This window comes from Borostomias antarcticus, assembly GCF_949987555.1.
Source record: "Borostomias antarcticus genome assembly, chromosome: 9".
NCBI lineage: Eukaryota > Metazoa > Chordata > Actinopteri > Stomiiformes > Stomiidae > Borostomias > Borostomias antarcticus.
The window spans coordinates 1,276,402-1,297,521 of NC_140242.1; the positions used below are offsets into that span (position 1 = coordinate 1,276,402).

General features: G+C 45.4%; 1 protein-coding gene across 2 annotated transcripts; it reads left to right on the forward strand.

Moving 5' to 3' along the window:
• The first annotated feature begins 4,221 nt into the window (after positions 1–4,221).
• sgk3 (serum/glucocorticoid regulated kinase family member 3) lies at positions 4,222–20,975 on the forward strand. 2 transcript variants are annotated; one of them, XM_084443292.1, is made up of 17 exons: positions 4,222–4,425; positions 9,751–9,948; positions 10,831–10,914; positions 11,420–11,492; positions 11,789–11,864; positions 13,766–13,841; positions 13,932–13,981; positions 14,093–14,150; positions 14,454–14,537; positions 14,657–14,788; positions 16,517–16,629; positions 17,100–17,136; positions 17,584–17,670; positions 18,115–18,210; positions 18,650–18,805; positions 19,664–19,753; positions 19,939–20,975. In XM_084443292.1, the coding sequence occupies exons 2-17, from the start codon at positions 9,871–9,873 to the stop codon at positions 20,107–20,109; spliced, it is 1,461 nt and encodes a 486-aa protein (XP_084299418.1). In that variant the 5' UTR covers positions 4,222–4,425; positions 9,751–9,870; the 3' UTR covers positions 20,110–20,975. The 2 variants fall into 2 exon arrangements, with proteins under 2 accessions (XP_084299418.1, XP_084299419.1); XM_084443293.1 differs by lacking the exon at positions 4,222–4,425 and adding an exon at positions 4,597–4,632.
• The last annotated feature ends 145 nt before the right edge of the window (positions 20,976–21,120 follow it).

The following is a 21,120-nucleotide window of genomic DNA, read 5'->3' on the forward strand; positions in this document are numbered from 1 at the left end:
GAGCAAGTCTAGCTCTATTCGAAGAAGCTAAAAGCCAGGACAACACACATATGCACACACACACACACACATTACACGCATACACACACACATATTCTACACACATATACACACACACATAGACAGAAAAGGGGAGACCGAGCCACCCTAGTGTAAATCTGAGTGTCTGGGATGAAAGAGTTTCCTGAGACATGCCAATTGAATTTCAGCATGGCCTTAATTCTCTCCCTGCAGCACAGAGAGAGAGAGAGAGAGAGAGAGAGAGAGAGAGAGAGAGAGAGAGAGAGAGAGAGAGAGAGAGAGGTAGAAGTGGGCTCTGGTCCCTGAGCAGAGAGAGAGGAGGGTGGGGGTCGGGGGGCCAGGAGGTGCTGCCTCATCAACAGGCTCTTTCTCCTCCGGAGCTCTGAAGGTGTGAGTGTGTGTGTGTGTGTGTGTGTGTGTGTGTGTGTGTGTGTGTGGCGCTGGCCAGGAGGAGGAGGTACACTGGGGTGTGGCCAAGCTAACGGTCCACCTCTAAAACATTCAAAAATAATTCTGGGAAAATGAATATGACTGGATATCACACTCAACAACACATCTATGCTACATCTATGCTAAAATACTATGCTAGGAGATTTTGTATTGACTCTGGACACTGTCTTTCATCGTTTGTCTCCATGCTGCATGTAAAGTAAAGAAAGTTTTATACCTAAAGCCACAAAGAGTGAAGGCTGCATATTCTTCCACATTATACTAAAACATTAAAAACCTAATCAGGCGTTTGCCATTTCACACTTGAACTTGCATACATGAAGCAGAGAGCTTGCCAGATCAGGATGGTCTCACAAGGCTAGAGATGACCACCCTGGTCTCTCCTCGACTGTCCTCAGCTGCAGATGGGACGGGGGACACGGGGGAGGGGGCAGGGGACACACGCGCCACTGACCTGTTCATTCACACAGAAATTACGTCATTGTGATGTTTGTGTGTTGGGAAGCAATGACCAGGCATCAATCAGGCCATAAATCAATACTTCATTTGCCCACTCATAGGCAGAACTCATAAAATACAAAAAAAACATATAACCACCCTGCAATCCTAATATGCTAAGCTAATTCCACTCAAGGTAATAACGTTGGCTTGGCTCTGCATTGCTTACTTTTGTAGATGCACAAAATAAAATATATTGTAGGTGAAACAGTAGCCTATTCGTGCAGTCCAACGCTATTTCCCAATCTTCAGATTCTAAGGGATCATTCAACTTTGAGGGAATTTCCCCCACATCAACCCTAACACACATAACACATTTTATAACACATTTTATAACCATAAATGGTGTAAAACAAGTTGTTCCACGTGTTGAAAAAAGTGCAAGTAGCCTAATGTAAGATACATTTCAAGCCGACGTAATAAAATAAGAAAATATACTGATACCTATGAAGAAAATGCTAATAAAAAATGGTTCTTCTCTCTCAAAGGATGCAAAGACAGTCTGAGACCAAGAGGCAGCCAACTTTAGTTGAATAATGTCCCGCGCTGCGACCGTAAGGGCATTTCTGTCTTATTAATGTTTTCTAGCAGCCAATTTCATGAAAACGGTTCATAAAGTCAACATCATCTGATCAGGAGCAGATCTCCTGCACCACTGAATGTTAATGGGAAGTGTGAGTAAATCATGGGGAACTGTCTGTCTGCGAGGGCTACTTTTATCTATCTTGCTCTACGTGGAACACCGTTTGACAGCTTGTCATACAGTGGACTTCTATAGTGGGTGTTCTTCATATAAAACATGTTTTAGCAGACTTACTGTAAGCTATGTAGGCCCAAATCAGAGTTTTTCTAACCCACGGTGACAGCGAGCAGGTGCACATGTGTCAAAGATCAGTGCTGCCCTGGTAAGGTTAGCAGATCATACACTGAGCAGCAGACTCAGGTGGTTTATTTAGTTATCTAGCAAGGTTTGCATAACTGTAAAAGACTGACACATTGGTTTTTATAACGTTAGCGAGCCATACTGTATGCAAGAATTAAACAAACACCCACCTGCGCGATTTTATGTTGGCCATAACGACAGCTGGCAAGTTGATCAATGCTCTGCAAAGAAATCCTCTGCTCTAGAATCCATATAAATTATATTTAGATATAATAACAAAAGTGATCCATGTTAGCTGTCATGCATTGTTCAGTTTCCTGCAGCTGAATCCAGGCAGTGTAATTTCGCAGCTATTACAGGTCATGCATTCCGCTGCGGATGCAACTCAGACACACGAGTCTCTATCATCATCCTTCAAAAGGCTTCTGCAATTCCGGTGACTTCTTTTTTTCCACGTTGCGTTGCTACAACGCCGATCCCCGGTTATGCACGAGAATAACACAATCTAACCGTGCGTCTCCGGCTGTAAACGGTCCCGTCCGCCTCCCTCTCCTCCTCCTCTGTGTTATTTGCTGGTTGGGTTCCTCTGTGTTATTTGCTGGTTGGGTTCCTCTGTGTTATTTGCTGGTTGGGTTCCTCTGTGTTATTTGCTGGTTGGGTTCCTCTGGGTTATTTGCTGGTTGTGTTATTTGCTGGTTTGGGTTTTTGTGCATCCCGCCGAATCTCGCGCCCTGCCTCCTTGCAGACGCGGTTTGAATCTGCGCACGCGGCCTCGCCTCTGATTGGTCAGAACCGGGGATCTGCGCACGCGGCCTCGCGCCTGATTGGTCAGAACCGGGGGGAGAACCGGGAGCGCTCGAGCTCTGGAAGCACGCATCATCATCACTGCTGAAGGCGCGTGCAGATCAAGAACAGCACACACACAGGCCGTGTCCGAAATGCATACTACCTGCTGCTTGCTATATAGTAGGCACTATATAGTAGGCGAAATACAGTATGCACAGTTTTGATGCAGCATGCTGCATCTCGCCTACTATATAGCAAGTAGTATGCAATTCGGACACGGCCACAGGCTACAGAGGGGCTTGTGCAGTGTGTAGTGTCGCCATCGCGACACAAAATACATTTTAATGCCGATTTTAATGTCAAAACATTTAAGATTAAATGAAAATTGATTAAATGTTGTTTTTTTTTTTCATTAAAATCTTGTGTAATCCCACCAATATGGTTACTATAGTTTTAAGTCTGTTTAAAAGCAACACAATATAAGCAACAGAAATAATATCCAGTCAAGGCACAACCCAGTTTAGTGATGTTCTGCTGACACCGTGTGGCCAGATGTTTTATGACAACATGAACGCTGCAAGGGGTTACTGCATGGAGGTATAGGGTTACTGGGATTGAGAAGACCCAGTGATACAGGATGGCACCATACATGCACACATTACAGTAGGCCTACAGTACAGGGACAGTATCGGCTTTTACTGAGAGGCATACAAGGCAAGGCAAGGCAAGGCAAGTTTATTTATATAGCACATTTAAGCCACAGGGCAATTCAAGGTGCTTTACATGAGACATTAAAAGCATTAAAACAAAAAGCAAGACATTATAGACATTTAAACAAAAGGCAGGACAAATTAAAAGCATTAAAACAAAAAGCAAGACATTATAGACATTGAAAACAAAAAGCAGGACAAATAGAGTACATGAATAAAAGTTACAGTGCAGTATACAGATAAACATAATATCTCACACCGTTTCTGGATAGGAAGAGACGGAGACGGAGAAAGACAGGCAGGGAGACATATTCTGTCCTGTCAGAAACGGGCATGAAGATGATATGTAACCTCTAGAATAAAGTTTTCACACATTTCCATACTTTTGGCAATACTGTATTGTAACCGAGTGAAAAGTGGAGTAGCTGGTGAACCTCACTCCTCAAAGGAGCGTTGTCAGTCTCCTATTGGCGCAACTGTCCAACTATCAAACGGGAGAGGTTATCGAAGTAGGTTCGAAACCCGCCCTTGCACTGTAACCTTTATTCCTGTATTCTATTTGTCCTGCTTTTTGTATAATGTCTATAATGACTTGCTTTTTGTTTTAATGCTTTTAATTTGTCCTGCCTTTTGTTTTAAATGTCTATAATGTCTTGCTTTTTGTTTTAATGCTTTTAATGTCTCATGTAAAGCACCTTGAATTGCCCTGTGGCTGAAATGTGCTATATAAATAAACTTGCCTTGCCTTGCCTTGCCTTGGCAAGCCCCTAACACGGGTCCCACTCTTTCTACCGCTTGGTGGGGATGTTGGATGTCTTTTCCCAGGCTGCTTCCATCCTTCCTGACGTGGGTTTTAGTCCCGTGATACGTTTCAGTGGAACTTGCAGGACAGACCTGGTGTTTCCTGCTTTGGCTCCACTCATCAGAAGCTCATAATGCCTGGTAGAAAGAACACACTGTGCTTTTACACGATATAGGACTTCTCCCACTACGAAGGGGCGAGTTCTGGGTCTATTTTACCGACTTCATACCGACACTGAATTGGTAATCTACTAGTTGGAGAAGCCTGACAAAAAGGTAAATTCCCTGCTGTAGTTAGATGTCTAATACTAACCTATCTTTATGTTTATCCTGGATCATAGATACATTCCAGTGAGATTGCTCACGCTCAACGCTTTACCGCCCACGTACCTTTGGGAAGCTCTCTCTACAACCAAGTCGTTTAAAATGGTGACTTTACGTAACATTTTTTGGCAGAACTGTTTGGACAACTAAAAGCCAAATGTAGCTATTCGAATAACATTTCTACATGTTTCTCAAAAGCAAAGCCATGCGTCGAGGTCTCGGCTGCTTCCACACTGTAAGTTGTTGCTGAAATAGACTTTTTGCCACACATGAAGAGCAACATGTGGGGCTGTGGAAATCAGGCTGTATGTCTGATGTTTTCGCTCAGTCAAGATGTTTCCTTCATTATCAGCTGTCAAACCTGTCGCCTACGGTCAGCCTACGGTCAGCCTACACCATGTCAGGATCAAATAGACTCAGACTCTGAACACAGTGTTAGTGTTTGACCAGGCCGAGTCTGTAATTGTTCTGTGCCTGAAAGGCAGTGAGTCTGTGTACTGTAGTGTACTAGTGCTGACTCCCTCAGCCTGCTCCAGCCGGTGTGTGTGTGTGTGTGTGTGTGTGTGTGTGTGTGTGTGTGTGTGTGTGTGTGTGTGTGTGTGTGTGTGTGTGTGTGAACTGTGGGGGTCTTATTCGTCTGGACTGCCAGTCGTTAATCTGCTTGCTTGAGTGAGTGAGTCCAGAGCACGGAGCTTATACACTTACCTTTTTCAAGAATTAAAGCTTTTACTATTTTGAGATAAAGTTTGGATCAGTCTTTGTAGATTTGTTAGTTGATACTTAGTTCATTTTCGTTTGGAGATCTGGTCAAGGACTTGATCAAACGAGTGAGGTCAAATAGCCTGGGGGTTGTGTTCACTCTGAAACCAACACCACCGTGTTACCAGGACAGCTGCCTGTATGTATGTATGCCTCTATATTGACCATTGCTTGTGTACACCTGGACCATTGCATGTACCAGTGTGTGACCAGGACCATTGCATGTACCAGTGTGTGACCAGGACCATTGCATATGTGTACCAGTGTGTGACCAGGACCATTGCATATGTGTACCAGTATATGACCAGGAGCATTGCATGTGTTTACCAGTGTGTGACCAGGAGCATTGCATATGTGTACCAGTGTGTGACCAGGACCATTGCATGTGTGTACCAGTGTGTGACCAGGACCATTGCATGTGTTTACCAGTGTGTGACCAGGAGCATTGCGTACACCAGTGTAGCAATAGGGGATGCATGCATGGTTGGGTTTTCACTTCTGTTTCGTCAGTTTCCTGCTGCTTAGTTCAGACCCACAATTCTAAATACCAGTTCTCCTGCTCATGCTGCCTCCGAAAAACTGCAAGGAATTGTGTGTGTGTGTGTGTGTGTGTGTGTGTGTGTGCTTAACGTCGCACTGAAATGAAAAAAGCATTCTATCCCATTTTGGTTCACATAATTGGTCATAGTGTTCACCTATTCAACGATGTATGCCAAAAAAATTACAAAATTCTACTTTGTTGTAATCTTATATGAAAGTATATAATTTCTTACTTCCTGGAAAACGGTAGGTCATGTGCAATGACGACAACAGGTATCTTAGATTTTAGGCCAATAATCTCTTTCTCTTCAGATTCTATCGAATCTGTCTTGTTTGCGTCGGAAATACGTCAAACTACGGAAGTGAGATGATCTCAAACGTCTGTTTCAGTGCGACTTTAAACAAATTGGGAAAAGTGCTGCTATTTTTGATGCTGTGTAGCCTATTACTATATTGGCGCCTGTCAGCACAAGCTAATTCAACTACCAATCTTGGGATCCACTATGCGCACGCCTATTTGTGTGTCTGAACTTGTTAAAAGTGATTCTTCTGGCCCATTCTCCCCCTGTGGAAAGGAATTATCCTAGGTCTACATAGGCTAGGCCTATTGTGGCGTTTGTGGATTTCAGGTTCAGCAGTAGGCTCGGCCATAGCGTGGGCCACAGACGGCAATAGTTTATTTCTCCACTGAAGAAAAGTATTTCTGGAATGTTAAAAAGCAAGTTATACCTCCCAGTGACATTGAGAATCACATAGCCATGAGAAACAGGCACAGATGTAGGCTAGATGTTTAAATTATAGGATTCGGGCTTTCTGTAAACCATGGGGCTCAGCGTGTGTGTGCGTACACGCGTGTGTTTCTGGTGTGTGTTGGGAGGAGGGGGTTCCACTGGGGTCCCTCCGATTGCCCTTGTGCATTTTAAGAGGGTGTCCCTTCCTTGATGTTCCCCGGTCACGACGTGAGTGGAATGAGCGCCGGCGGACAGGACACACACTGTTTACTGCAGCCCGGTCGGGATGAGGCACTGAGCACGGAGGGGCATGGCACGCTTGAAAGAGATGACTTAACATGCCGGCTGACCACACTATCAAACAAAGGGCCAGTCACGCCAGCCTGACAAAGTGCTTTGTTCTCGCAGGAAAACAGACATTGAACACTGATTAAATGCTTAGAAATTAGCATGAGAAAACGATAAGCGATTTAGTTTGGGATACATTCTCATTGAAGTTTAATGCTATGCCTTCATGGGCTAACCGTGTAAAAACACTAAACCTGTCATTCATGGCAGCCGTCTGAATGGTAGCAGGATGTGGGCGACTTCCTCGGCGGTCCGGCTTAGCGTGTGCTGCTGAAACTTCAAAGACCTGCGGAAGGTTATCTATTAATACCACCGCACTGACAAGGAGCTGGGAGAAGGTCAGAATCGCAGCATGTGTGAGTGTTAGGGGGGAGTGTGTGTTTGTGTGTGGGTGTTAGGGGGGAGTGTGTGTTTGTGTGTGAGTGTTAGGGGGGAGTGTGTGTTTGTGTGGGGGTGTGTGAGTGTTAGGGGGGAGTGTGTGTGGGTGTGTGGGTGTTAGGGGGGAGTGTGTGTTTGTGTGTGAGTGTTAGGGGGGAGTGTGTGTTTGTGTGTGGGTGTTAGGGGGGAGTGTGTGTTTGTGTGTGGGTGTGTGAGTGTTAGGGGGGAGTGTGTGTTTGTGTGGGGGTGTGTGGGTGTTAGGGGGGAGTGTGTGTTTGTGTGTGGGTGTGTGGGTGTTAGGGGGGAGTGTGTTTGTGTGTGGGTGTTAGGGGGGAGTGTGTGTTTGTGTGTGGGTGTTAGGGGGGAGTGTGGGTGTGTGTGTTTGTGTGTGGGTGTTAGGGGGGAGTGTGTGTTTGTGTGTGGGTGTGTGGGTGTTAGGGGGGAGTGTGTGTTTGTGTGTGGGTGTTAGGGGGGAGTGTGTGTTTGTGTGTGAGTGTTAGGGGGGAGTGTGGGTGTGTGTGTGGGTGTTAGGGGGGAGTGTGTGTTTGTGTGTGGGTGTTAGGGGGGAGTGTGTGTTTGTGTGTGAGTGTTAGGGGGGAGTGTGGGTGTGTGTGTTTGTGTGTGGGTGTTAGGGGGGAGTGTGTGTTTGTGTGTGGGTGTTAGGGGGGAGTGTGTGTTTGTGTGTGGGTGTTAGGGGGGAGTGTGTGTTTGTGTGGGGGTGTGTGGGTGTTAGGGGGGAGTGTGTGTTTGTGTGTGGGTGTGTGAGTGTTAGGGGGGAGTGTGTGTTTGTGTGGGGGTGTGTGGGTGTTAGGGGGGAGTGTGTGTTTGTGTGTGGGTGTTAGGGGGGAGTGTGTGGGTGTGTGAGTGTTAGGGGGGAGTGTGTGTTTGTGTGTGGGTGTGTGGGTGTTAGGGGGGAGTGTGTGTTTGTGTGTGGGTGTGTGGGTGTTAGGGGGGAGTGTGTGTTTGTGTGTGGGTGTGTGGGTGTTAGGGGGGAGTGTGTGTTTGTGTGTGGGTGTTAGGGGGGAGTGTGTGTTTGTGTGTGGGTGTGTGGGGAGTGTGTCTGTGAGCTGTATGAGGAGGTGGAGGGGGTTATATTCTGTCCCTCCTAATAGTGAGAGTAGCAGGGGATGAGAGGACAGCGGAGGAACACAGGGATACAAGTAAGGAAGGAAAACGAAGAACGGAGGGAGGTAGAAAAATGGGAGAGATGGAGAGTGGGCTGACTGTCGTGACAAAGTTAGAGCATGGAGGGATGAGGGAATGAGTGATGGAGGAGTGTGGGATGCAGGGATGGAGAGAGGAGGTGAGTGGTGGAGGAGTGTGGGATGCAGGGATGGAGAGATACGAGGAGGTGAGTGGTGGAGTGTGGGGTGCAGGGATGGATGGATGAGAGGGGAGTAGCTTAGCAGGGGCAGGCGGAGGGGTGGGTAGGTCAGGCGGAGGGGTGGGTAGGTCAGGCTGAGGGGTGGGTAGGTCAGGGGCGGAGGGGTGGGTAGGGCAGGCGGAGGGGTGGGTAGGTCAGGGGCGGAGGGGTGGGTAGGTCAGGCTGAGGGGTGGGTAGGTCAGGGGCGGAGGGGTGGGTAGGTCAGGCTGAGGGGTGGGTAGGTCAGGGGCGGAGGGGTGGGTAGGTCAGACTGAGGGGTGGGTAGGTCAGGGGCGGAGGGGTGGGTAGGGCAGGCTGAGGGGTGGGTAGGTCAGGCTGAGGGGTGGGTAGGGCAGGCTGAGGGGTGGGTAGGTCAGGGGCGGAGGGGTGGGTAGGGCAGGCGGAGGGGTGGGTAGGGCAGGCGCGGAGGGGTGGGTAGGTCAGGGGCGGAGGGGTGGGTAGGGCAGGCGGAGGGGTGGGTACGTCAGGCTGAGGGGTGGGTAGGTCAGGCTGAGGGGTGGGTAGGGCAGGCTGAGGGGTGGGTAGGTCAGGGGCGGAGGGGTGGGTAGGGCAGGCGGAGGGGTGGGTAGGGCAGGCGGAGGGGTGGGTAGGGCAGGGGCGGAGGGGTGGGTAGGGCAGGCTGAGGGGTGGGTAGGTCAGGGGCGGAGGGGTGGGTAGGTCAGGCTGAGGGGTGGGTAGGTCAGGGGCGGAGGGGTGGGTAGGGCAGGCTGAGGGGTGGGTAGGTCAGGGGCGGAGGGGTGGGTAGGGCAGGCGGAGGGGTGGGTAGGGCAGGGGCGGAGGGGTGGGTAGGGCAGGCTGAGGGGTGGGTAGGTCAGGGGCGGAGGGGTGGGTAGGGCAGGCGGAGGGGTGGGTAGGGCAGGCGGAGGGGTGGGTAGGGCAGGCGGAGGTTGGCTGCTATGCTGTGATGTTGTCTGTCGACGCCGCAGCTGTCTGTGTCTTTCTGTTGTCACACTGTGTTCCACAACAAGAACCCCCGTCTCCACAACTGGCGGGGAGGAATTGGCTCCACCTGGGTTTGGCTGATCTGTCGAGAGCTCATATGAGAGTTGAGGCTAGTGTGGTGTGAGAATGTCGACAGACTAGAAGTATTTGTGTTCCTGTGAGCGTTACAACTCTGGTTTTCCTGTTTGTCTTCAGTGAACCAGGATGGGGATTGGCCTGCTGTGCACGTGAACGTCTGGCCTGGAATCTGTGGGGATTCTACTTAACAACCTCTTGACCGATAACACTTTGACCTGTGACCCTCCGCTGCCTGGGATGGAGGAGCAGTCTGGTTGCCCCAACGTCAGCATCCCCTGCTACAACGAGCAGAGGGACAAGAAGAAACGCTACACTGTGAGTACGCCATCGCCACCACGACAGCTGTTCAACACAAAATGGCTGACTGGACTAGCATTGCGTAAGGGATAACGTATGGCCAGCCGATCATTATCAAAAAAGAAGAGCCCAACCGTTCGGAACCCTGAGGCAAAGCCGTTCATACATTATCCCACTTATTACATGGCTACTTACCAACAACATTAATACTAATAAGCCTCCACCTTTTATTTCGCCAGCAAAATGGTTCTGTATGCTTCTCTGACCCTATTTGGGCAATGGGCGTTTTCAGAGATTGGCTTTGATGAGAATGGGTTCACATACAAACAGCCAAAACCGTTATTAACTGTTAAGAATATTCAGCAACTTTGGACAACTTTCAACTGTCACCCATAGACATAAATGTGTTGCATTTAGCAGCGGTCAATATTGCTCGGTAGCCCCTGACGTCGGTCAATTATCGAGAAATATCGAAATTGTCCAATCAGAATCGAGTATATCAGAGATTCATGTAATAAATGGATATAATAGCCTAATTTTCATATCGGGTGTGTTTGTAAATGCACCCGGAGCACACCCGGAGTGCTCTCTGGTCGGTCGGAGCGCTCCGAGCATTCCTGTTTGAAAATCCAGAGCACTGAGAGCACTGACTGGGTGCTCAGTCCGAGCGAACTGACCGTTCGAAAATTAACTGATTTTAGAGCGCACTATGACGTTGAAACCAAATCGCTCTGAAATTAGAGCAGATTGTCAGAGCGCATTTATGAACGCAACCATGACATCAATGATAACCACACAGTATGTATGCTATATGCCATGTCCTGTAAATACCACACATTGTCCCATTTTGTAACATTTGCTATCTCTCTAACTGGAATTTGCTTCCTTGTGTTTGTCCAGGTGTATAAAGTGATGGTTAGTGTTGGAAGACATGAGTGGTTTGTCTTCAGACGGTATACAGAGTTTGACAAGCTCTACAACACAGTAAGTTCATGTCACTAGTTCTGATACCCGTTGGAGCACACAATCACTAATTGGCCATTTAGTGGGCCCTACTTAATTAACTAGAAAAACGGGTCCTGTCACCGACTGCGCGGGACCCCTGCCGGTACCCGTGCCAAATATGAACGCTGTCAGGCGGATTCTGTTTGAAGAAAATGGAAATAGACAGAGATACAGACAGATATAGAGGTTTTGTCATTTATGTGTTAGATGTTAGGATCATGTGATTATACCTTCCCACAGTACATTACATTACAGTCATTTAGCAGACGCTTTTATCCACACAGTACTGAGTATGTGTGAGTATTTTATCCACACAGTACTGAGTATGTGTAGGAGAGTTGACATTTCCAAATTCTGACAATTCAGCTCTTGTGACTGTCATTCTGAGTAATAAGTAGATAAGTAAATTTTCTCCATTGATTGAAGACCTAGGCTTTATTTATCCTTCCTATGTTCATATGTCATCTCTTCTGTTTTGTTACAGCTGAGGAAACAGTTTCCAACGTTGAACTTGAAAATCCCAGCTAAGAGAATATTTGGGGATAATTTTGATCCAGGTAAGGTATTATTTTAGAAGTATTAGAATTTAAAAGTATTGTGTTCAGCCTTCAATATTTAATTTGAAGAAGAAAATGACCAGTTCACTGTTTGATTTGAACAAATAGCTCATATTTATCAAATATTAGATCTGAAATACTTCGAAACAGTATTCAGTACTGTTTCTAAGTATTTCAAATCTAATATGTGATAAGAGGCATTGATTCTGCATTAAATTCTTTGCCCATGTACCTAAAGATTATAATCACTATATATTCATAGATGGCAATAATATTAGTTCATATCCATCCTGTAGAGTTTATCAAGCAACGAAGAACGGGGTTGCATGAGTTCATTCAGAGACTTGTCTCACATCCTCAGCTCAGCAAACAGTAAGTATGATTAACGTCACAGTCAGCTGATCAAGTGAGGTACCATTCCTAATGAATTAGATTAGAGTCCTGAACTCAATGACCATTCATTGCATGTGCCATATACAGTGCCTATTAAAAAAAAAAAGTACTCACGCACGTTGGACTTTTTCCACATTGTATGTGTTAAAACATGGAATTGTATTGTGTTACAACATATTTTCTTAAATGTATTACAAATGAAAAAAACTGAAAATAATTGATTCCATAAGGATTCCATAAGTACTCAATCCCCACTCACCCTTGGTAAGAAGTGCCTTTGGCAGCATTACAGCTGTTCGTTTGTTTGATCAGCTTTGCACATCTGGAGCAAATGTCACACATTATTCTTTGCAAAATTGCTCAGGCTCCATGAAGTTGGATGGGTGCCATTGGTGAACAGCAGTTTTTAATTCTTGCCACAAAGTTTTAAACTAATTTACAACTTGTTTTTAAGTCACTCCAGTGTGGCTTTGGCTATATTTTTGGTCATTGTCCTGCTGGAAGATGATGAAGTCCCAGAGTTTCTCTGCTCTTTGCTCCATTCATTGTGCTCTCTGTCTCTCAGAGAAGCATCCTCATAGCCTGATGCTTCACAGCCATGCTTCACAGTAGGGATGGTGTTCTTAGGGTGATGTGTGGTCTGACTCAACGGATGTAGGTCTTGGGGATAAGCCTTGTCACTTGTTAATTACTGCCCAGCGACGGATCTGATTCCTGGCTTCCAGGCTTGCCGTATTGTATGGTCCAAATCTTTGTCAAAACTTGCCATTTTCAGCATATAGGTTGCTAGCTTGGAGGCTTGCACCTAACATAGAGTTTAGTGTTGACGCCAAAAAGTTGGATTTTAGTCTCTTCAGATAATCTTCTTCCTCTTGGACTCCCGCATGCCTTTGGGCAAATTCTACCAGAGATTTTCTGAGAGTTGTTTTCAACAAGCTCTCTTCTTGCCACTCTCACATAAAGCCCAGATTTATGACCTGTCAATGCAGTTATCAGTTTCTCCCATCACTGAGACTGGAAGAAGAAGGATCACTGTGACTATGGCACGTATCGCCTGGATACTTCGTTTTTGAGGACGGCCTGTTCCATATTTTGTAAATCATATTTTCTAAAATTTTTTAAATGATGAACTTAACTGTGCTCCAGGGGGATTCGATGCCTTGGGGATGTTCTTGTATCCTTCCCCTGATTGGTGCTTTTCAAGAACCTTGTCCCGGATCTGTGTGCAACGTTCCCTGGTGTTCATGGTGTAGTCTTAGTTTGGGAATGCACTAACCAACGGTGGGATCACCCAAGGACTGGTGGATTTATTCTGAGATCATGCAAAATACCTCAGTTGCACATAGGTGGATGCCATCCAACTAACTATGTGACTTCTGAAGAAAATCTATTGTGCAAGAGCTTATTTAGGTGTCTCATAACAGAGCGTGTGAATAACAAATGATTTACTCTTTTTTGTTTTTGTCTCTAATTAATTTAGAAAAAAATGTTGATTTTTATTCCACTTTGGTATTATAGGGTACTTTGTGTTTATCAGTGACAAAATCAGTGATAAATCAGTTTTGTATTTTGATTACATGTTGTAACACAATGAAATGTGAAAAGGTCCAAGGGGGGTGAATACTTTTTATAGTCTCTGTATATTTGGTTCGGTTGGTTGGTTCATCCTTCCGTCAAGGTGACTGACCGTTTGCCAGTTATACTTCATCTTTTGTCATTAGCTTTTTGCCATTTCTCATGCTTTCCTTTGTGAGCGTGTCTCTCGTGGTGACTTGTCCTGGACCAGCGCTGTGAGGGACGGAGGAAGCAGCCTTCCGCCAACAACAGCACTCATTGTGTCTGTTTAACCCTTAACCACCCTGCTCTTCTTCACCACGCAGCCCAGATGTCCAAGCCTTCCTGCAGATGGACAAATCCCAGAACTTCTCCGATGCCTCCGAGGATGAGGATGACAAGGTAGATTACCCACTGTTGTCTGGTGGCACTTTTCCATTTTGATTTATATGTTCACCACGGCTGAGCTAATGTTTTCTCATTGGTTTACAGAACAGCTCTACCTCCAGAAACATTAACCTGGGCCCGTCTGGGAACCCACAGTAGGTTCAGTTCCACACACACAGATCACAACCTGAAAACGTCTGTCGTAGTTAAGAGATATGCTACTTGTGCCGGTGAATTTGACTTAGAGGATTTTGTTTTCATTTCAGTGCAAAGCCCACAGACTTTGACTTTCTTAAAGTCATAGGAAAAGGGAGCTTTGGAAAGGTATGTGAGTCCACCGACTGTTCGATGTTTAAGCAAAGAAAACATCCAAATCGCTTTGTATTCTAGAGACATTTCAGATTATGTCTAAACTAGGGCAGGAAAAAGAGAAACTCAGATCCACATTATCTTTTGAAACATTTTCTCTCTTTTGTGGTTTCCCGCTGTAGTAGAGGGATACAGTTTTACTTCTTTGTGTAACAGCCGACGGTCTTTCCATGGAGGAAGTGAGAGTCCCTCATTGTGTGTGTCCTACTATTGTCCTCGCTGCGGACAGTCTTAACGCATCAACTCTCCCTCACGAAGGTCCTCCTCGCTAAACGGAAACTGGACGGGAAGTATTACGCAATCAAGGTCCTGCAGAAAAGGGTCATTCTCAACAGGAGAGAGGTATTTGTCTCAGAGTGGTTTTGCCCCCCCCCCCCCCCCCCCCCCATCCCGGTCTTTCAACGGCGCACGGTAAGTTCAGCTGTTAACCCCACTTTAACGTCGTCTCTGTCTTTCAACAGCAAAAACACATCATGGCCGAGCGCAATGTGCTACTGAAGAACGTGAAACACCCCTTCCTGGTCGGCCTACATTATTCCTTTCAGACAACGGACAAGTTGTACTTTGTCTTGGATTTCGTGAATGGAGGAGAAGTGAGTAAATATAACGGTTATGAATTGAATGTACTCACACAGTATTGAGTCACAGGGCGGTGGGGATCCCAGAATAGCAGGGACACAGGAAGCCGGCTGTAAACGCCCCCTAGAAGTGGCTGCTCTGCTGACCCTAACACTGTTCACACTTCACACCATGTCTATTAGGGGACACTGGCTCAGGAGGTAGAGAGGTTCATCCATCGACCTCGGCGGTTAAAATCCTGGCTCCTCCTATCCACATGTCCAAGTGTCCTTTGGCAAGGCACTGAACTGAACCCCAAATTGCTCCCAATAAGCAGGCTAGCACCTTGCATGGCAGCTGGCCGCCATTGGTGTGTGAAAGGGTGAATGAGAGGCCTTCATTGTAAAGCGATTTGGATAAAAGTGCTATATAAGTCTAGTCCATTTACCATTAAACCAGAGTGCCATTTTCAGGATCAAGTATCATACAAGGTTAGGTTAAAGCTGTCGCTGGCGTTTGATGATCTTTGGCGGAGGTCAGCTCTGTCTGGGAACGTGACAAGTGTGACCACCCAGACACCATGTCATCTGTGAGTCAGGCCTGTAAAGGGATTGATGTTCACATAGTGAACAAGATCCCACAGCGTCTGAATGAGTTGCTCATTAAGCTGTCCAATAGCCTATCAATTGTTCTTTTTAATGAGTAACAAGTCGACAGCACTATTTCAGAAGACTCTTGTGGTGCACAATGGTGGTGCTGTTTGCTACTGTACCAGGAAAGCTACTGTACCAGGAAGGCTAGGCTACATTTCAAAGGTTGTTTTCTTGAATAACTGTGTAGTTACATTAAACGAATGCCTCCTGACAGCTTGTGCAGTGTAAGCCGAAGTAGCTCTACAAAAATATTTATTAGCATTTTGATACAATACGAATGACAAACGAGCTGCCAAAACCAGGAAACAGGATCTCTGTCATCTGAACTGTTTCTCTGATCTTATGTTTGAATTGTCGGTTGTCCCTTTTAAATAAAGTTTCGAAACATTCTGTCCAAATATTTTGATAGTATTAGAATTTGACAGATAATGTAGTATTACGACAGAGGTCTAGACCTCTCCTCACAAATCTGAGGTGGGCATGTGAAATGTGATCAGGTCTTATTTCCTCATTCGGGCGTTGATGCTGGGACCATGGTAACTCCCCACAATGTGCTTGAGTGAATTATAATCATGAAGTGGATTTCGCAGACTGTTGGGAGCTAAAATGTGAGCCACACTTTGAGAGCACTTGATTTGAGGAACTGTGACATTGTGCACGCCGTACTGCTGTCCTCTCTGACTGGCTGTCCTCTGATTGGCCATACTGACTGGCTGTCCTCTGATTGGCCATACTGACTGGCCATGCTGACTGGCTATCCTCTGATTGGCCATACTGACTGGCCATGCTGACTGGCTATCCTCTGATTGGCCGTACTGACTGGCCATGCTGACTGGCTATCCTCTGACTGGCTATTTTCTGGCTGGCTGTCTTCTCTGACTGGCTATCCTCTCTGACTGGCTATCCTCTCTGACTGGCTGTCTTCTCTGACTGGCTATTTTCTGACTGGCTGTCTTCTCTGACTGGCCATACTGACTGGCTATCCTCTGACTGGCCATACTGACTGACTATCCTCTGACTGGCCATACTGACTGACTATCCTCTGACTGGCCATACTGACTGCCTATCCTCTGACTGGCCATACTGACTGACTATCCTCTCTGATTTCAGCTTTTCTTCCATCTTCAAAGAGAACGGACGTTTCCGGAGCCCAGAGCTCGGTTCTACGTAGCTGAAATGGCCAGTGCTCTGGGCTATCTGCATTCACTCAACATTGTTTACAGGTACATGGAGGATCTCCTACTGTAGGATGTGTTTGTGGCTGTCTTTGTGCCTGTTGGCTGCAGGCCTATTTCCTGATGGTTAGCATGCATACCTTACTAACTGTTCTGAATGATCAACGCATGGTCTCCCTCTCAATTTACCGGAAAGTCCCACTGAACATGGCACCTTTGCTGACACTCCAGGAATGTACAGAGCTGAGCGTTAAAAAGTGTACAGCTCTCAGTCTTAATTGTCTCAGAGGAGTCATGCCAACACCTCTGTAACTGTAGATTAACTGACATGTGAGGGTAATTTTCTTTACAAGGTTGCGTGTCCCCAAAGTACCGTAATCATGCGATTATTGACCATTTTTTCATGCATTCACCACTCTCTATACGACAATGATCCAAGTAGTCTATTTAGCACAATTGCATTATCCAATAAGTGACTTAAGATAATTAAGTTTAACACAATTTATTGTTTCTTCCAGGGATTTGAAGCCAGAAAATATCCTTCTCGACTTTGAAGTACGTGTGACCAATTAACTCAGTTATATGTCCAAAAGGCCTCTAAATAATAAGAATTTTTTAAAAAGGAATAAAAAAGTTATAATCTGGAGTAGTTGGCGCTGGATTCTATAACATATTTCCCTAACAAGGTTTTCTACATTAACAGAACCAACATAGCAGGTAAAAACCATGGTGTACTAGTAGCTTCATCCTTCTCCCATATTCCCCAGTGAACAAGTATCGTTTTCGGTTTCACACGAAGATATGTGTGTGATTGGATTATGTTTTACGCATGCGTTTCCTCACAGACCTTATTGAGTAAGTGCGGAAATTGCGAGTGGACTGTCTGGGAGGGGGGCTGTAAACATTCCACGACAACAATAGATTTCTCAGTGCTGATGGAGCATAATAAGCTGCTTGTGTGGCACATGCTGTCTAAAAATGTCTCGTCTTTGCTCTTTAAAGGGACACATCGTGCTGACAGACTTCGGCCTGTGCAAAGAGGGCATCTCGCAAGCCGAGACCACGTCCACCTTCTGTGGGACCCCTGAGGTAACGTGGCGCAGTAGCTGTTGTGTTACGTCACTCTGCTCTGATGTGTGTTGTTTGTGTCACCGACGTCTTAACGACTAATTATTATTAACTGAAGTAGGATTGTGGTGTGGAAAACAGTTAAAAGTGGTGATAATTTTGCATGTCTGAATTTCTGATGGCCGTGTGTGTGTATGAGCCAGGCTTACCAAGCCACCACATACTGTTAGCAAATTATTCATGAATTCCTTCAATTCATCATGAATTAATATTGTTACTATAGTCTTTTAACGGTTGGGTTGGACGAAGAAGGGAGCTGTTTAGGTTGTGTGTGGTTGCAAGTAGAGGGAGCGGTCAGGGGAGGTCAGGTCACGGTCAGATGACCCAGGGATGGGGCAGCAGGGTTCATTGCTGTGTGTTTTGTCTGTGTGTGTGTTTATCTGTGCGTGTTTGTGGTTGGTCTAGTACCTGGCTCCGGAGGTGCTGAAGAAGCAGCCGTATGACAACACGGTGGACTGGTGGTGTCTGGGCTCGGTGCTGTATGAGATGCTCTTTGGCCTGGTGAGTTGTCGTGGTACACACACACGCCTGCGATGCGAGGAGACTCGTTTTCACAGTGACAGAAGCGATGGCAGAGAGAGTGAAAGGTTCAAAGCGTGGCTCTATTTCACAACAGTCGATTAAGAAACAGCCCATCGTCACAACTGTGACAAATATTTTGCGTCAGTCTACTGAAAGGGATCTGCTCGAATGATCTGTCGGGTCGCTCGGCACATGACTGTACCGTTCGGTTCGCTCGGCACATGACTGTACCGTACCGAAAGCCCCGTACCGTACGGTACGAATACATGTACCGTTACACCCCTACTGTCTGTAAGAGCATATGTACATCTGTAGAACTGTAACACTGTTGTAACAATGTTGAACTGGGAAAAAAACACTAAAAAAACTAAGAGAACTTTCTCTAACACACTCCCCCCTCGTCCCCTCCATGTCACAGCCCCCGTTCTACAGCAGGGATACTCATGAGATGTACGACAACATCCTCCACAAGCCTCTGACGATGCGGCCCGGCGCGTCCAGCTCCGCCTGGGCCCTCCTGCAGGCGCTGCTGGAGAAGGACGGCACCCGGAGGCTGGGCTCTGGAGACGACTTCGTAAGTGTTCTTACAAAGTCACGTCTGAATATGAAGAGTTCATTTGCAAAAACAGATATGTGCATTTTGATACATTTTGATAAATCATTTTTTTCAATCAAATGTCAACATTAAATATCAATTAAATAACAGTTTGATGGTTTTGATTACGTAAAGAAGAGTCTTCTTTATTTAATCAAAAAAAAACAAATGTAATTTAATTGATATTTAATGTTGACATTTGATTGAAAAAATGATTTATCAAAATGTATCAAAATGCACATATCTGTTTTTGCAAATGAACATATAGAGCAGAGCAGGTTGAACAGTGTGGCTGGGTCACATGACCTTCAGGCAGCCATTACAGACCACAGAGAGCATCACAGATATCCTCGTATCCTCTGTGGTCCTAGGTTTGGTTTGACCTAGACACCTACCCAAATATTCCACTAAATGGCTTAATGTAGAGAAAATCATTGTTACATTACATTAGTCAGCAGAAGCTTTTATCCAAAGTGACTTACAATAATTGCAACTGTTGTAAATACATTGTTTGTATTTGACATTGTTATGTCAAAGCTGCAATTATTTGTTCCAGTGACTAATCAACAACACTCAACAGTGTTGTTCAAACTTGTGCCATGTATGTGATATCATCACAGCAGAACAGGATGTTATCATTTGTACGCCCTCTGGTGGACAAACATTGTCTGTCAAGCTCCAGTGCTGAGAGGTTGTGGGCGAGCGTTTTGCAGACAGAGACCAACTGGACAAAAACATCTCATGTAATGAAATGAAATCTTGTTCACTGTAAAAAAAACAACTAAAAAAACAACTGCAACTTAAAGTTGTCTTTTTAACCCTTGTTCCTTTTCTCAGAATGAGATCAAAGAACACGATTTCTTCTCACCTATCAACTGGAACGACCTGGAACAGAGGAAGATCCCACCTCCATTCACTCCCAACGTGGTAAATACTTATTTAATGTGAAGTTATGATTATGTGATTATGGATGTGAAAGCTGATTGAGTGCATATTGTACACATGCACTCAGATTAGCATATGATGCAATGCCATTCTATGCATATTAAAGCATGACTGCGGTAGACATGCATCAAGTCACAACAAACTTCCCTTTTCTCCCCGTCTTACAGAATTCACCTTATGACATCACAAACTTTGATCCCGAGTTCACGGACGAGATGGTTCCCAACTCCGTCTGCTACTCTCCGGAACATTCCGTGGTTAATGCCAGCGTCATGGAGGCAGACGACGCATTCCTGGGATTCTCCTACGCCCCTCCCTCAGATGACTCATTCCTATGAAAGACCCTTTTCCAAGGCTCTGTCATGCCACAACCTGTCTTGATTCTTTTGAATAAAAGGGAAGAATTCATATTGTTGATGAACCCGTTTTTAGAAGCCAAAGCAAGTTCTTGACATGCACTTAGAGAATGATTTTAAGTGATAAGTGTGTCCAGAAACCTTTATTTTTCTTCTATTTATAAAACAGATTATATTTTTAAAAAATTGCCATATTTGTTGATACATGTATTTTGCTTCAACTTTATTTGGACGTGGTGCCCAAATGTATTCCTCGCCAGGAAAAAACAATGTCTTGTCTGGATGTGTACAAAAATACATTCCTCCCACAAACAAATACAAGATTTACAAAGATGTCTGCTTCAAAACTGGAATTCGAAGCACTGAAATATTGTTATATACTCCTTCACTCAGAATTGTGATATGTTGAATGGATTATTTTCTGCTTTTTACCTTTAAGATGGTTCTTCTCATGAGGATCATTCAGATTGAGTTATATCCTACTATGTTTCTTCTGTTGGGGATGAATTCCTTTCTCAGTTGTGAATTGGGAATACTTGAGGTCACTGAACAAGGCTTGTGTTTACAGGTCATTTCAATTAATCATGATGCTGATTTTCCGTGTTGCTATATCCGTGCCTTTTTCATAGCAAATAGATTTGCAATGTAGGCTATTTTGTTGGTTTGCCTGCCTGTATTTTTGCTTACAAGCTCATAAATCGTGCCTTAATTAACACTCGCATAATCTTGGCAGAAATCCAATCCTCAGCCAGTCTAATTTAGTTGTCATACCGGCCTGCACTCCACGTAGGCCCCTACACTGCCTTGGGGGGTAGGCTACTGTACTGTAAAATTATAATTAAAAAATAATTCAGTGAACTATCAACAAGCCGAACCTGTTTGTCTTTTTGTCTTGTGAGAGTTAAAATGGGCCCTATGCATTTTAATAAAATGTATCAACAATGTAGTCTAGGCTCCCCACTACTGCAGGGGCAGAGGGCGGTCGTGGCTAAA